Here is a 16942-nt window from a genome sequence, read left to right as displayed (position 1 = left end):
CGGGGTGCACTTGTCACCTGGCCACAGGTGACCTGACAGCGCCAACATATTCCGTAGTGCTTTGCAGGTTATATGTTCACCAGCACCTTTGTCACCATTGCTTTTTATAAACGAGTCTCCCGTCTACCATCACACAGTCTTTGTGGATGATCCATGGTTGACACCTTTTCCCGGGGACACGTGTTTAACTCTTTAGTGTACATTTTCCAGGATTGCATAGCCCTAAACGTCTGTCACTACTTATGGTATTACACAGGGCTTGACAAATTTGCTTTGAATCTAGCAGCCAGCTAAAAAAAAGTTAGGAGCCATGTATGCGGCTATATGTAACGTGTTTTGCAATCAATTCTTTAGGTGCCCCAATGCACGCGTTTGCATGTGCGTATATATGAGGGGTGGGGCATACATTTTTTTTTTCACATAGTTCCCTATGTGATGATTTTTTTGGTGACAGGTTCTCTAAAGACCCCTTTCACACACTGGGGCCACCTGTGCGATAGCTCGTTTTAGCGGCGCTTTACCGCTGTTTAAGTGGCGCTTTTCAGCCACTAACGGGGTGCTCTTAACCCCAAAGAAGGGGGTTAAAAACACCCGTGTTGCGGCGATTCGGAAGTGCTGCCTTTTCATTGCAATGGGCTGGGGCGCTCCCAAATCGCCCCAAAGATGCTGGTTGCAGGACTTTTTCTAACGTCCCGCAAGCCCCCCAATGTCTCCACTGAATGTAGGGCAATCAATACAGATCGCACTGCATTACATTCTTTCCAGGAGGGGGAAACTGTCAAAGGGGACCCGGAAGTGACGTGTATGACAGGTTCAGGATGGGGAGGAGAGCAGACCTGTGCCCACTCACCTCTACCCTGCGGCACCCACTATGCTGGTTTCACAGATGAGCAAGTGGAGCCCGGCTACATAGCGGGGAGGAGGGGGGGGGGCGACTATATACAGGTGTGTGGAAGCAATCGACTGGCAGCGGAGCCGCCCAAATTCTTCCACCTGAAGAGTGGAAGAGTGCGGCGCTTCCCCATTTGCTAGAGCCTGTAGCGCTACATGCTGGGAAAACTTTGCTGTCATCGCGACCGCGGCATGTAAACACCCCTATCTGCTGAGTTTTGTAGCTTAGAGAAGATCCGGTCCAGGCTTTGGGAAAAATCGCGACGGTGAAGTCGGGATCCGGCCACCAGGGATGGACTGGCCATTGGGACTACTGGGAGTTTCCCGGTGGGCCGATGGCTCAGTGAGCCGGCTTCAGTGACAGTGGACTGCCGCGCTCCTCTGTTTCTCCCTCCCCGCAGCGTTCACCTCCTCTCCCTCCCCACAGCGCTCATCTGGGGGGGAACAGAGAAGCAGGGGGGGGGACAGAAGGAGCACGGGGGAAGAAGGGACAGAGAGCTGACTCAACAGCTATGGCCTGGGAGTTTCTCACTTCTGCCTAAACTTGTCCCAGAAGGGGGGGCACCGAACTGATTCTTTGCCCCGGGTGAAATAATGTCTACCTTCCCCACTGGTACTGCCTATAAGAGTACCAGCACCAGCCGTTCTACTCTAATAAAGTAGAACGGCTAATGGCTAGTGAAGGGGAGAGGGGGCTTGGGTGGTCATCGGGGTTGGCCGGCCGGGGGGGTGGGTTTGTCCGGCCACCATGGGAGAGACCTGTCAAAGTGGGCCAGTCTGGATGAAGTCCAGGGACAAATTTTTCTCCCAGCCCAGCCCTGCCGGCCACATGCCTGGACCGGCACCTGTCTCATTCTCTCAGCGAGCCGCAGAGAGCCGGGCCGCTCCAGCCCCCTCCACAGCCCAGCGCTCCAGTGAGCACTGGAGGGGGCAGAGCAGAGAGCGATTGGCGGGGTTTGAGCCAGCTGGGGACAGATGCTGCATCCACCTAGGTAAATATAAATCTGCTAAAGGAAAAGTCCATACTTCTGAGGGGCAGGTGGCAATAACGAGGCTCAACCACACATTTTTGCCGCTTCCCCAACTGCACATCTAAATGAAGCCTAAAGAATATCTGTGAGCATCACATGAAAATCACACGTTACATTTATGTTCTCCATCCTGCCACAACCCCTTTAAGATTGGACCCAAATACCCCAACCCCCACCGAGATGACATATTGTTTCCATCTCTACAGCCTTTACAATCCGTTAATGATGTTATATTCCTTAATTGATCAATTACACGTTAATTAGGGGAATCCACACAGTTCTGTCCGGACAGGCAGCCTCGATCAACCAGTTTCAGCGGCTGCCACATAAGAGGAAATGTTCGTACAATAAAAAGAATCATAAAATCTTTATGGGCACATCCTGTGCTCTGTGTCTCGCTCCAAGTCATGAATTACAATTGTCTGATCTGCGGATTCTTTTCAAGTCTGAAAATCTTATTTTAACCGTCATGAAATGTTGTTGTGACATTTTATCGCATTATAATATGTCAGTAATTGCTTCAAGCTGAAATATGGCCTTCCCTTTTTAGTCTTGCACAGTTGTACCGTCTCTCCTCCTGGACTAAAATGGCTTCCTCTGATTTCACTGCACACTGTGAGTTTCTCACCATGTGCATTAGAACAGCCCTCAAAATTTGTGGGCTGCCTGGGACCAGGGGGGGGGGGGGGGGGGGGCGAGCAAGGAGTGAATTTAGGGAAAGAGAGAGGAGAGTCGCCGCTGCCTGGCTCTCCTCTCTCTTACCCAGGAAGGTAGGCTGCTATGGGGACACATGGCTGCACTGGAGACACATGGCTGCACTGGGGACACATGGCTCCACATGGTTATTTTTATAACTTAATTCTGCATAAAACATTGTAATTTCATGAGATAATTTATGAGGGTGTGTCTAGGGGTGCGGGACATGGTGGGGGTTGGGTGGGGCAACTGGTGGCGAGTAGCCCTTGAGGCCTGGCTAGTAGCTCAGGACTTGAAATTTTGAGCCCTGCATTAGAAGCTGTAGCAAGTCCGATAGAACCCCACCTAATTTTCCTGGCTGGAGAATGCCCAGCATCATCTCCAGTGGTGGCTGGTGTTTTTTTGTTTGGGGGGGCAAAAATTACCCCCCCCCCCCCCCAGAGCTGTCTGCCTGCCAGCACTAAACCCATCTAGTTGGCAGGCATCCGAGGAAAGGCGGGGATCGGGGCACCATGCAACGGTGAGGATCAGGCATCCAAGGAGTGGCGGGGACCGGGCAACTGAGGAGCGGCTGGAATCGAGGGAATCGATTTGGACACCTGAGGGGGATTGGGCATCCGAGGAGTGACGGGAACGGGGCACCAGGCAGCGGTGGGGATCGGGCATCCAAGGAGCGGCGGGGTTCGGGGCACCATGCAACTGCGAGGATCGGGCATCCGAGGAGTGACCGGGATCAGGACACCAGGCAGCGGTGAAGATCAGGCATCCAAAGAGTGGTGGAGATCGGGGCACCATGCAGCGGCAAGGATTGGGCATCCGAGAAGCGGCGGGGATCGGGGCACCATGCAGCGGTGAAGATCAGGCATCCAAAGAGTGGTGGAGATCGGGGCACCATGCAACGGTGAGGATCAGGCATCCAAGGAGTGGCGGGGCCCGGGCATCTGAGGAGTGGCTGGAATCGAGGGAATTGATTGGGCACCTGAGGGGCGGAGGGGGATCGGGCATTCGAGGAGCGACGGGGATCGGGGCACCAGGCAGCGGTGGGGATCGGGCATCCAAGGAGCGGCGGGGATCGGGGCACCATGCAACTGCGAGGATCGGGCATCCAAGGAGTGGCAGGGATCAGGGCACCAGGCAGCGGTGGGGATCGGGCATCCAAGGAGCGGCGGGGATCAGAGCACCATGCAGCTGCGAGGATCGGGCATCCGAGGAGTGGCTGGGATCAGGACACCAGGCAGCGGTGAAGATCAGGCATCCAAAGAGTGGGGGGGATCGGGGCACCATGCATCGGCAAGGATTGGGCATCTGAGGAGCGGCTGGGATCGGGGCACCAGACAGCGGTCAGGCATCGGCCAGTGGCTCTTATCCTCCTTGCTTCCGCCATTCGTCTCCTCCCCTCCTCCTAAGTGTCCAATAGGAGCGCCTATCATTTCAGGCTATTGGTTGACAGGTATCAGACCAATTTGCCGGGAGGGGGGTCAGTGTTGCAACAGCGAATATTCATTGCTGTTGCAACACACCTGGGTGGGCTCCAGACGCAATGCTCTGCACCCCGAGCCCACCCCATTTTGAAGCCTATGGCTCTAATCAGTGTTTTCAAAAACACACCCCCGGCATCATTAAAGGGGCCCGGGCGACAGGGCATGGGGTGGGCGGCGCCTGTGCGCCCACAATGGACGGGTCGCCCCTGATCATCTCGCTCTTTCCTCACCAGCCTGATTGTCCCTGACCTGCCCCTTTCATTTCCTTCAATCACAGAGGTTTAGTCTCACATGTGGGCGTTACTTAGGGCAGTGTTTCCCAACTCCAGTCCTCAAGGCACACCAACTGGCCCAAGGCATTTTTGCATAACTCCTCCCCAGAGCCAGCCCACTGCCTGCAACAGGGCGATTTACATGCAAATACAAAGTAACTCCTCTTTGTCCATAGTAGGGATTTAGCCTCTATGATGTCACCATGTACAATGCAGGGCCAAGTGGTCCTACGTTGTATGTGAGGATGTCAAGGGCTTGTAGACCAGGGCCGATTTGTCAGGGAAGCCTCCTGAATGACCAGAGAATGGTATGCGAGGTACGGCAGTGACTGATTTTCCTTTTTGTCTTCTTTTAGCCTTTCTGAGTGCACAGATAGCGAAGCAGACAGCGTCTTACAGCTGCGCAACGAGCTGCGTGACAAGGAGATGAAACTGACCGACATAAGACTGGAGGCTCTGAGCTCCGCACATCAGCTGGATATACTGCGGGAGGCCATGAACAGGATGCAGGTAATGCACCGCCGCAGTAATCACTGGATTACATTCGAACCTCACTGAATGTGTTCACTTATTGCCAGTCATTGCTCCTGATTTATCATTCCATTGGCTGAGCCTCTTCTGTGTGTTCTAATTATTATCCCTTTTTCAGACCGAGATTGAGAAGCTGAAAGCTGAAAACGATCATCTGAAGGCAGAGAATCACGGGAAGTGCAGCAGAACGCCATCCCAGATCTCCATTTCTTCCTCCCCAAGACAATCCATGGGCTTCACACAGCCAGGGATGACGATGACTGAATCCTCCAGCCTGGGTGAGTAGGAATCACTGCTATAACCTACATACTGTAGACCAGGGATATGCAATTAGCGGACCTCCAGCTGTTGCAAAACTACAAGTCCCATCATGCCTCTGCCTCTGGGTGTCATGCTTGTGGCTGTCAGAGTCTTGCTATGCCTCATTGGACTTGTAGTTCTGCAACAGCTGGAGGTCCACTAATTGCATATCCCTGCTGTAAACAATCACCAGCCGCTTTATTAGGTACAACTGTTCAATTGCTTGGGAACACAAGTTGCTAATTGGCCACACACGCTGGCATCCGATCCTGTCCGCCAAAAACAGCGTATCGGATCGGATGACAGTCAGATAGAAACAGCAAGTTGGTCCGTTTCCATTTGACCAGAGCCGGGACAAGAGGTGGTCAGCAGGGGGCGGCTGCCCTGGGCACTGTGTTATCATGTGAGATTTGGGGGGTGGGGCCAGGGTCGGACTTACCATTGGGCTTGACTGGGCTCAAGCCCATGGGCCCCACCCAATAGGGGGCCCCCGAGCCTAATCGCGGCGAACCCCCTTGTTCGCAGCAATCGCGGCAACCCCCTCCCACAATTTTGCAGCAATCCCCTCCCGCAATTTTGAGGCAAATCCCCCCCGCAATTTTGCGGCAATCCCCTGTTCGCGGCAATAGCGGCAACCCCCTCCCTCAATTTCGCGGAAATCCCAGCAATACCCCGTTCGCGCCAATTTCGGCACCCTCCCCCCCCCCCCACTCAATAATTTCGGCAAAAAAACTTTGGTTGATCGGTCGGCGGATCCACCCCCACTCAACAAGAGTATGATCGGTGCACTCCCCCCTCGACAACTGCGATAGTTCAATATCGGTCGGCGGATCCAGCCCCCCCTCAACAACTATGATCGGCCGGCAGTAATAACCCACATCCCGCTTCTCTGCTCCAGGAGACCCCTTCGATTATTAAGCCCAGGGGCCCCCACCACCCTAAGTCATGCTCTTGGTGGGGCACAAGGAGATGGGGGGAGGGGATGTGTGTTGGGTGGGGGAAATTAGGGGGCAAGAATTCTAGGAGGGGAAACTTTAAGAGGTGCTGGTGATTTGGAGGGATTTGTGTTGGGAGGGGGGAAGGGGATTTGTGCTAGGATGGAGGATGTGGAGTATTTGTGCTAGAAGAGGTGATATGGTAGAGGGTGGAAGGGATTTGTGCTAGTAGAGGATTTATTTTTTTCTGGGGGGGGGGGGGGCAAGGAGATGGTGGGAGGGGATTCGTGTTGGGTGGGGGAAATTAAGGGGCAACAGGGGGTTGAAATTTTAAGAGGGGAAATTTGGAGGGGTGAGCTAGGGAAAGAAGTGATATGGTAGAGGGTGGAAGGGATTTGTAGTAGGAGAGGACATTTTTTTTTTTTCCGGGGGGGTTAGTGCCAGTAGGGATGATTGGGGGGTAGAATTTTGCTGAGAGGGGGAAAATTTAGGGGGGTGGGGGAAGAGGATTTGTGCTAGGAGAGGACATTTGTTTTGTTTTTTTCGGGGGGGGGTAAAACCGGAGGGGGAATTCGCAGTGGACGTGTGTGAACCTGGCATGAAAAGACATGTTAGGCGCGTTCTTTAGGATCTCCTTCATCAGGGCTTTACATAAATCTGGACTAAAGAAAGCAAAGTCTGGATGCGATTTAAAGGCGTGCAAAAAATTTGCTCCAGTTGCCGGAAGGGGGGGGGGGGGGGCCCTTTTAAAATTTTTGCTATGGAGCACCGTGATTGGTAGTTACATCCCCTGTTCCTAACAAATCCCTGTTTGCCCTTTTAGACATGCTGCTGGAAGATTCTGCCGATGGCACCCTGCGCAAGGAGAGCCGCCACGTCAAGATTGTGGTCAGCCTCTTGGAGGAGGTGAAATGGAGAGAGGTGGGTGTGCTGAGCGGACTCTCTGTGTATTGTTCACATGAATGATGTTGAAGTCGTATGTATGTGGGGACAGATAGAAGAAGAAGGGGGACTCTTTAGCATAGTACATCATAATAGAAAGAAAGGAACGCGATATAAGAAGAGGAAACGAGAAGCAGAAGAGACGAACGGCAATACTACAAACAGGGCAGACGACATTGTTTCGGGGCATTTTTTTTATTTCGATTTTTAAACTGATGTTTTATATCTATTTTTATGGACCACAGAAGAGACTTTGGGGTTGATTTACTAAAGGCAAATAGGCCTTGAAAAAGTGAATTTGCATTCACCAAGCCAGGAATACGCAATCGCATAGTTAGTCTGGTATAAAAAAAAGACTACTGTATATACTCGAGTATAAGCCAGCCCGAATATAAGCCGAGGCACCTAATTTTACCACAAAAAAGGGATAATTTATTGACTCGAGTATAAGCCTAGGGTGTCCATTTGCATGCTTCACTGTACCTCACTGTGCCCATGCCTCACTGTGTCTCACTGTGCCCATGCCTCACTATGTCCATGACTAGACTGACGTTTCACATGGGAGTCTATGGAAGGGGTGCCCGGCTTTGAAAAATCGGTGCTCCCTGGCCGTAGGTCCCCCCGACAACAAAATTCACACGTGTAGAGGAAGAGTGGGGCTACATGTGTGCCAAGTTTGCATCACCGCGGACTTACGGTCGGCCAATACCGGGTCCCCAAAGTCCCGGAGATCAGGCGCAAAAACGTGACTCGAGTATAAGCCGAGGGGGGCATTTTCAGCACAAAAAAATGTGCTGAAAAACTCAGCTTATACTCGAGTATATATGGTAAGTCCATCTAGTTCAACCAATAAAAAAAAAGAAAAGAGGAACATAAAAAAATAAATAAAAAAAAGTAATATATTTGCTTGCACATGATTAGGAGATTGAATCAATAGAGCTTTGATTTATTCATTTAGCTAAGCTAAGGGAAAAAATTCCCTTTGTAAGGCTATTTGCCTTTATTAAATCCACCCCTATTTGCTTTCATGCCCTCTCTAACTGGAACTTTGAACCGCATGGCCTGTGTTCCGTCAGATTAGGCGACCCATCGGATTTCGTCACGGCCATCTTGGTACACCAAGGGGGATTTATGCATTTAATAAATAAATACCGGTATCTTTGGAAAGATTAAGGATTAGGGTGGAGGTTTGTTCACGGTACGGAAGGAGGGGAGGGGAGGGGATGGTTGATGGCTTTACACCCAACTGCCATATCCCCCCCTCCACTTTTTCTTTTTCCTCAGAGGTGAGATGCAAACGCAAAGTATTCATAAAAGTACTAAAGTGGGTAAACATGGGGCTATTCACTCAATATATAATTTGGAGTTTCCGAGGGTGAGGAATATGGGATGAGGGGGCGGGGGAGGGGAGAAAGGGAGAGAAAAAAAAGGAAGGGTGAGTTGAAAGAGGAGAATTAGGGTGCTACAGGATAGATCCATTTCGGTGTAAATGTCTTGTCTTATTTAAATCTAATGTAATGTATACATGTATTTTTGAAATGATATGAAAGTTTTATGTGTGTATAATAATCGAATAAAAATAATTGAAAGAAGGAGGGGGGGAAACATAGCCCAGAAACCCTGAAAAATATATTTAGAGCTCCCTCTACTGGCCAAAAATGAGAATGTACTCTGTGTGTTGTAACTCAGAAACTAAGAAACTATGGGCCAGATTCACAAAGAGATACGACGGTGTATCTACAGATACACCATCGTATCTCTGATTTTTACTGGTCCTATCTATGCACCTGATTCATAGAACCAGTTACGCATAGATAGGGCTGAGATCCGACAGTGTCACACTGTGTTACACTGTCGGATCTTTTTTTTGATTTAAAAATGGCGCCGGGGGCGTTCCCGCTGATTTACACTGAATAATATGTAAATCAGCGAGATACGCGAAATTCACAAACGTACGCGGACCCGACGCTGTGTTCTTACGTCGTTTCCGTAGCGCGGTACCCGTCGTATACTTACCCCTGCTAAAAGCAGGGGTAAGTATTGTTAAGTATGGCCGTCGTTCCCGCGTCGAATTTGAAATTTCCTACGTCGTTTGCGTACGCCGATTCACGAACACGCGCGTCGCAAGTCCCGCTCACGTCGCAACCACTGACGTCCTATTGACGTCAGTGGGAGCAATGCACGCCGGGAAATTCCCCGGACGGCACATGCGTATTTAAATCGGCGCGGGAGCGCGCCTGATTTAAATAGTACACTCCCCCAGCCGCGGAATTAGAATTCCGCCGGGGGAGTTAGGATCCGCCGTCGCAAGTTTGGAGGTAAGTGTGTTGTGAATTTGACACTTTCCTCACAAACTTGCGAGGGCGGATCTTAAAACACATAGGTTACACGGATCTAAAGATCCGCTAACCTTTGTGAATCTGGCCCTATATGCACAAAACTACTACACATTGGAGTTGATTTACTAAAACGGGAGAGTGCAAAATCTGGCGCAGCTCTGCATGGTGACCAATCACTGTCTTCTAACTTCAGCTTGTTCAAATAAGCTTTTACAAGAAGAAACAATAAATTAAAACTGGAAGCCGAATGGTTTCTTTGCACAGCTGCATCAGATTATTATTTATTTTTTTTGGATCAAAAGTGAAGTTTATTGAGCATATTAAAAAAGAATATGTTAGCAAATAACAAAGTGCAACATGCACGATTCAAAAGGATAAAGCATTGGCATAACCCAGGGCCGTCTTAATAGCATCATGGGCCCCTGGGCAAAGTAATGCTCTGGGGCCCCTACAATGATGACAGTGCAGGTAAACAGACATTACGTAGGTAGGAGGCAGACTGCCTCCCCTGTGTATTCATCACTCTCAGTGCCATCATGAGGCCCCCATTTTCGGGGCAACATCGGCTCAAGGACCAGCTGCTTTGGGGAAAGTGCAGGGGCCCCCCATGCAGCTGGGGCCCCTGGGCAGTGCCCTCTCATTAGGACAGCCCTGGCATAACCGTATTCAGTATACCAGGTCAAGTTATCGAGGATAGCCAAGATCCTTGCCTTACAGGACTAGGTGTACCCGAATAAAGGGGTCCACATACAACCCCACAGATTGCAGGAGTGATGGTATACCTCATCAAGGAGAAGCATGTAAACATTCAAAGTTAGCGTAAAAGTCAATAGCATGGGGAACATCGAGTTCTGTACATTATGTAAAGGTTAGAGAAAAGGGAAACTGCCGCTCCAGGTGAGTGCACTCAGCAATCAGTGTCCTCTCAGAAGCGTGGGTGCAGGCAATGCACGGAGCGAAGACTGGAGAAAAAGACTGGACAGCCGCACTTCCACGAAATTCTTAAAATTTGGCTTTTAATGGTAAAAAAATGGAAACGGCACTACAAGTCACAGCAGACGGTGGGGTGGATATCTGACGCGTTTCGCACTGGGGTATCCGCGCTTAGTCATAGCATTATGTAAAGGTTACTCCTCGTCTGTGCAGGTGGAGGAGTTCCTTCAGCGACCTGTCCCAGATGTTGTTATATTTAGCTGGGCGAGTACAGTACTTATTGCAAAACGCTCGTTGACCGCGTTATTCGCAATCCGAGGTTTCACTGTACTAGAGTTGACTCTAAAATCAGGCTTTTGTAAAATATCCTGTGAGGTTTGTGATACCGGAACAGCTAGTAGCCAATAGTGCCAGTGGAGTTCTACATATAATAGGAAGTAATGGCTATATGTTGCTATAAACAACTGTAAGTACACTATAATGAAAAGAGAAGGTAGTACAGGATTATAAAATGCCCCCCTCTCCCCCCAGCTCCCTAACTCTATGGTTCTTTGTATATCTCACACATCTCCTTGTACTTCCTCTGCAGGACTGCCGGCCTCGCATATTTCTTATTGGCTGTATTGGTGTCGGTGGCAAAACCAAATGGGATGTCCTGGATGGGGTTGTACGGCGGTTATTTAAGGTAAAATATTATCACTTTTATAACAAGACCTTAAAGTGTTCACTGCTGATTTGTGTAAGGGGGTCTTTGAAAAAAAAAAGTCCAAATACATGAGAAGCAATAAGTGGGCCGCATTAGTGGTCAAAGAGTCCAAATAGAATAAGAAATCCAGCTCTTTTGGGGGTGTTCGGACACTCCCCCTTCACCAGGTCTTAAAGTGGTTGTTAGTGTTCCACCCCAAAAATTGAACTTCCGCTTTAAAGGAAGGTGACCCCCCTGACATGTCACATTTGACATGTCATTTATTTGGGGGAGGGGCAGAAACCCTCTTTTTTAGAGGGTTCCAGCTCCCACTTCCTCCCGTGGCACCGCGGCCGCGGGAAGGAAGTTCACCTCTCCCTCTCGGCAATCATTTGGGACACTTCAGGGGTCCCACCAGATGATTGATCGGCCAGTCATGGTGCACAGCGCGGCTTGCGCATGCCTGGCTGTGAAGCCACAGCTGGGCACCCACAGTGACGATGCCAGCATTGCGGAGAGGAGCGGGGCTTCGTCCCCTCGCATCGCTGGACCGTGGGACAGGTAAGTGTCCGATTTATTAAAAGTCAGCAGCTGCAGTATTTTTAATATTTTTTTTTTTTTAGTAGGAACTCCGCTTTAAGGCACTCCGCCCATTTTAATAAATCATCTCTGTTTTCTAACGCTAGTTGCCCCTGTGTACATGCTTCATAAAGAAAATGCCATCTATACCTGATTTCATAGCGTCTCTCGGCGCTCACGTGACCGGCCGGCTCTCCCCTAACTCGATTTGACAGCTGCAGGGGGAGGGCCCGAGAATCCCCCGCTGATGTCAGTCGGGAGGAGGAGAGAGGCGGCCGGTCACGTGAGCACCGAGTGGCAATCTGAAATTAGGTATAGACGTCCTTTTTTTTTTTTTTTAAATAAAGCATGTACACAGGGGCACCTAGCGTTAGAAAATAGAGAGGATTGTATAAAGAATGTAGAAGCAAAAGGGGCTGGCACTGTCACAAGCTGACAAGCAGGGAGGGGAGGGGGGAGAGGAGCACAGAGAAGGAAAGAGCAGGGCTGCGGCTGACAGAAGAACATAAACTGACCACAGTGTCAGGGCTCAGCCGTCATGATATACCATGGTCAGTTTACAGGGGGGGAGGGAAGAACCAAGCAGGATCAGCCAGGTATTTTAGGTGATACTGGGGGCCAATTACAGGCAGTGAGACACTTCCCGATCTCTGCAGCCCCGCACTGCTTGTGATTATGGACCTCCTGGCAGGCTGCTCTGCACGTGCTCTTTGCTGAGATCGTCCTTATTTGACACATGTGGCTTCGGATGATGCCACTTTGGATTCCTCGATGTACAAAGGCCTTACCTGCGTGATGTTTCTTACAGGAGTACATTGTTCACGTGGATCCAATCGGACAGCTAGGACTCAATTCTGAGAGTGTAACCGGTTACAGCATCGGAGAGATCAAACGGACAAACACTGTGGCAACCCCGGAACTCCTTCCCTGCGGGTATCTGGTGGGTGAAAATGACACCATCGCCCTCACATTAAAAGGTAAGCGATATTTTTTGATTAATTGCTAAATCTTTCCTGCTGCACGTCCAAAATGTTGGGAGAGATGAGGTGATAAAAATGCCCAAAGTGTGTTACCCTCTAACCCCCTAGTGCCCAACCTGTGGCCCCAGGGCCACATGCAGGGGACGTACCTGTGAGAGGCAAAAATCAGTTCAGCTTCATCAGTGGTTGCTTCATCAGTGCCGCCTCGTCCTATGTCCTGCTAACACCATTCATTGCTCCATTGACCACGTATGTGACACTTGGACCAATCATGTCTCAGGCTCTGATAAGGAAGCCGCAGCTGTTCACAGTGACCGGCTGAGGCTTCCTCATCAGTCCCTGAGACAAGAACAGTGAACCACAGCTAGGGTGGCACACATTTAGATGGGGGGCACGATTTCAGTCTTTCCTTAGGGCAGCACAGAACCAAAATACACCACTGGCCACATGCAGCCCTTTAGTACCCTCAGACCCCAGTAGCCTGTATTGGGAACGAGAGCATTGATCTGTAAAGTGGCAATAGCAATGATTTCTGCTAATGTAATATGCCTCTTGCAGCATGTCTTTAGTCTCCAACTTAACCTGTAGCATGTCCGCCGTCTCTGATCTTCATTTCTTTTTCTAGCATTACATATACTGATTATCATGTGGAGCCCCTTTGATGTTGTCAAGGGCCACATTTCAGGCTCCATATACCTCTAACCCACAAGATGGTAGCCTGTTTGCGAGTGTTGTCTCACAAAACTAGCAGGATTCAAGCCAATGGGGTGTGCAGTACCACATTTGGCCAGAGGTACGGGGGCACCGGTGACAGAGACGTTCAGAAATACTCAGTTCCCAAGTATTTCCGAGCCTTTCCAAGTTCAGCTGTCCCCGAGTATTTCTGAGGCTCTCCAGCGCCTCCCCACCTCTGGCTACATGCGGTATTGCATGCAATAGAAGTCAATGCGGAACAAATTATCTTTGTTTCCATTGACTTCTATGGGGAAATGGGCTTTGATATACGAGTGCTTTGGATTACAAGCATTCTCCTTGAACGGATTATGCTCATAATCCAGGGTTCCGCTGTATCAGGCTTCCAAAGCAGGCAAGAAATTAGGGGATCCAGCTATGACACTCCCCGTTACGGTTTTAGGGGAAGATCTACAGATGTTGTCTCAGATATCTGACAAACTGTCTAAAAAGCTTTGCCACTAACACTATACAACACTCTGCTATTAGAGGGTAATGTTGTCCTTTCTTGTGTTCTGTTCTAGGTCTCTCTGAGAACAGTTTGGACGCTCTGGTGTTTGAAACGCTGATTCCTCGCCCGATATTACAGCGATACGTCTCACTGCTAACAGAACATCGGAGGATTATCCTGTCTGGTCCTAGCGGGACTGGTAAAACCTACCTCGCTAACCGGCTGTCTGAGCACATGGTGCTGCGCGAGGGGCGAGAAATTAGCGATGGCGTCATTGCTACTTTTAATGTGGATCATAAGTCCAGCAAGGTAAGGATTCCTCACTGTCCTTTCTGTCCTATAGGAAGCTGCAAACGTAACTTACCAGGGTGCAGATTCATCAAGCATGACAGAGGGGTGTGTGAAGTGTTGTTATTCCTTGCAACCAATCAGAAGTGACTTTTCACTGATAGCACCTGTGTGCACATAAGGCTTTAGATTCATTTTCAGCACCGTGTGTCTATGTGTCCCTAACACTTCAATCTTTTGTATTAACCCTTAAAGGAGAAGTTCACTTTTAGAACATGTTACCTGTTTTTGGGTGGAACATGTAACATGTTTGAGCACCTTTAGCCTCTTCCATATATATTCCTGATACATTGATTACCTCAACGCATTGTCTATATATTCCCGATACATCGATTACCTCAAGAAATAATGTGTCCTCCATATATCCCTGATACTTAGATTACCTCAACATATTCTCCATATATCCCCGATACATCGATTACCTCAAGGCATTGTCTATATATCCCCGATACATCGATTACCTCAACGTGTCCTCCATATATCCCTGATACTTAGATTACCTCAACGTGTCGTCTATATATCCCCGATACATCGATTACCTCAACGTGTCCTCCATATATCCCTGATACTTAGATTACCTCAACATATCCTCCATATATTCCCGATACATCGATTACCTCAGTGTGTTCTATATATTTCCCTGATACATCGATTACCTCAACGTGTCGTCTATATATCCCTGATACATCGATTACCTCAGTGTGTTCTATATATTTCCCTGATACATTGATTACCTCAACATGTCCTCTATATATCCCCGATACATCGATTACCTCAACATGTCCTCTATATATCCCTGATACATCGATTACCTCAAAGTGTCGTCTATATATCCCCGATACATCGATTACCTCAACATGTCCTCTATATATCCCTGATACATCGATTACCTCAAAGTGTCGTCTATATATCCCTGATACATCGATTACCTCAACGTGTTGTCTATACATCCCTGATACTTAGATTACCTCAACGTGTCGTCTATATATCCCGATACATCGATTACCTCAACGTGTCGTCTATATATCCCGATACATCGATTACCTCAACGTGTCATCTATATATCCCCGATACAACGATTACCTCAACGTGTCCTCTATATATCCCCGATACATCGATTACCTCAACGTGTCGTCTATATATCCCTGATACATCGATTACCTCAACGTGTCGTCTTTATATCCCTGATACATCGATTACCTCAACGTGACGTCTATATATCCCCAATACATCGATTACCTTAACTTGTCGTCTATATATCCCTGATACATCGATTACCTCAACGTGTCCTCTATATATCCCTAATACATCAATTACCTCAACGTGTTGTCTATATATCCCTGATACATTGATTACCTCAACGTGTCGTCTATATATCCCTGATACATCGATTACCTCAACGTGTCGTCTATATATCCCTGATACTTGGATTACCTCAACGTGTCCTCTATATATCCCTGATACTTAGATTACCTTAACTTGTCGTCTATATATCCCTGATACATCGATTACCTCAACGTGTCCTCTATATATCCCTAATACATCAATCACCTCAACGTGTTATCTATATATCCCTGATACATCGATTACCTCAACGTGTCCTCTATATATCCCCAATACATCGATTACCTCAATATGACGTCTATATATCCCGATACATCGATTACTTCAACGTGTCCTCTATATATCCCCGATACATCGATTACCTCAATGTGTCGTCTATATATCCCCAATACATCGATTACCTCAACGTGACGTCTATATATCCCCGATACATCGATTATCTCAACGTGTCGTCTATATATCCCTGATACATAGATTACCTCAACATGTCGTCTATATATCCCTGATACTTAGATTACCTCAACATGTCGTCTATATATCCCTGATACTTAGATTACCTCAACGTGTCGTCTATATATCCCCGATACATCGATTACCTCAACGTGTCGTCTATATATCCCCAATACATCGATTACCTCAACATGTCCTACGTATATCCCCCGATACAACGATTACCTCAATGTGTCCTCCTCATATCCCCGATACATCGATTACCTCAATGTGTTCTCATTTCATAGAAGTGATGTCTGTGAGTTTCCACCAACATTTTCCTGTTTCGTTGTGCAGGAACTGCGTCAGTATCTCTCCAATCTGGCCGACCAATGTAACAGTGCGAAAAGTTCGGTGGACATGCCTCTGGTCATCATCCTGGATAATCTGCACCATGTCAGCTCCCTGGGGGATATCTTCAATGGCCTTCTAAGCTGCAAATACCACAAATGGTAATTATCTTCAATATTCTAGCTGCTCATAGGGGCTTTGTTACAGCAGCACAGATAATATATATATATATATAATTTATATATACACATATCTTATGTGATTATATTTATGAAACTGATTTGTTAATTAGTAACTCTCTGCTGAAGCTTGAGGCCCAGCTTGCCTTTTGCTCTGCTGATGTCGCTAGTTCCTGGTCAGAGGGTAGTAGTTATTGCTTGTCTCTCTATTTATGTATATATGCCATTGGTCATAATGACACAGTTCACCAGACCAAATACAATTATGTTTGAGTTACATATTTCTTCTTTATAATATTCTCCCTACAGCCCATACATCATCGGCACTATGAACCAGGCAACATCCTCCACGCCCAACCTGCAACTCCACCACAACTTCAGGTATGTCTAATCTTTTTTTCTGGATAATAGAAGGTTAAAGTGGAGAAATATTGATTGAGCATAAAAAAAAACAAAAAAACTATTCCAGCCATTAATGACACAGAGAAATTTAGATAAACACAAATGTTTCAT

General features: G+C 48.2%; 1 protein-coding gene across 10 annotated transcripts in view; it reads left to right on the top strand.

Moving 5' to 3' along the window:
• NAV2 (neuron navigator 2) overlaps nucleotides 1-16942 on the top strand; it is a 286033-nt gene that overhangs the window by 263037 nt on the left and 6054 nt on the right. For all 10 annotated transcript variants that reach the window (XM_040327916.1, XM_040327913.1, XM_040327912.1 and 7 more), the window contains 8 exons: nucleotides 4728-4881; nucleotides 5021-5180; nucleotides 6961-7058; nucleotides 10941-11036; nucleotides 12424-12592; nucleotides 13852-14087; nucleotides 16257-16411; nucleotides 16739-16810. In XM_040327916.1, the coding sequence (XP_040183850.1) occupies nucleotides 4728-4881; nucleotides 5021-5180; nucleotides 6961-7058; nucleotides 10941-11036; nucleotides 12424-12592; nucleotides 13852-14087; nucleotides 16257-16411; nucleotides 16739-16810 (1140 nt within the window). The remainder of the gene's footprint in view (nucleotides 1-4727; nucleotides 4882-5020; nucleotides 5181-6960; nucleotides 7059-10940; nucleotides 11037-12423; nucleotides 12593-13851; nucleotides 14088-16256; nucleotides 16412-16738; nucleotides 16811-16942) is intronic.

The sequence above is a fragment of the Rana temporaria genome, chromosome 11 (assembly GCF_905171775.1).
Source record: "Rana temporaria chromosome 11, aRanTem1.1, whole genome shotgun sequence".
Taxonomy (NCBI): Eukaryota; Metazoa; Chordata; class Amphibia; order Anura; family Ranidae; genus Rana; species Rana temporaria.
This window is presented reverse-complemented; position numbering and strand designations above follow the sequence as displayed.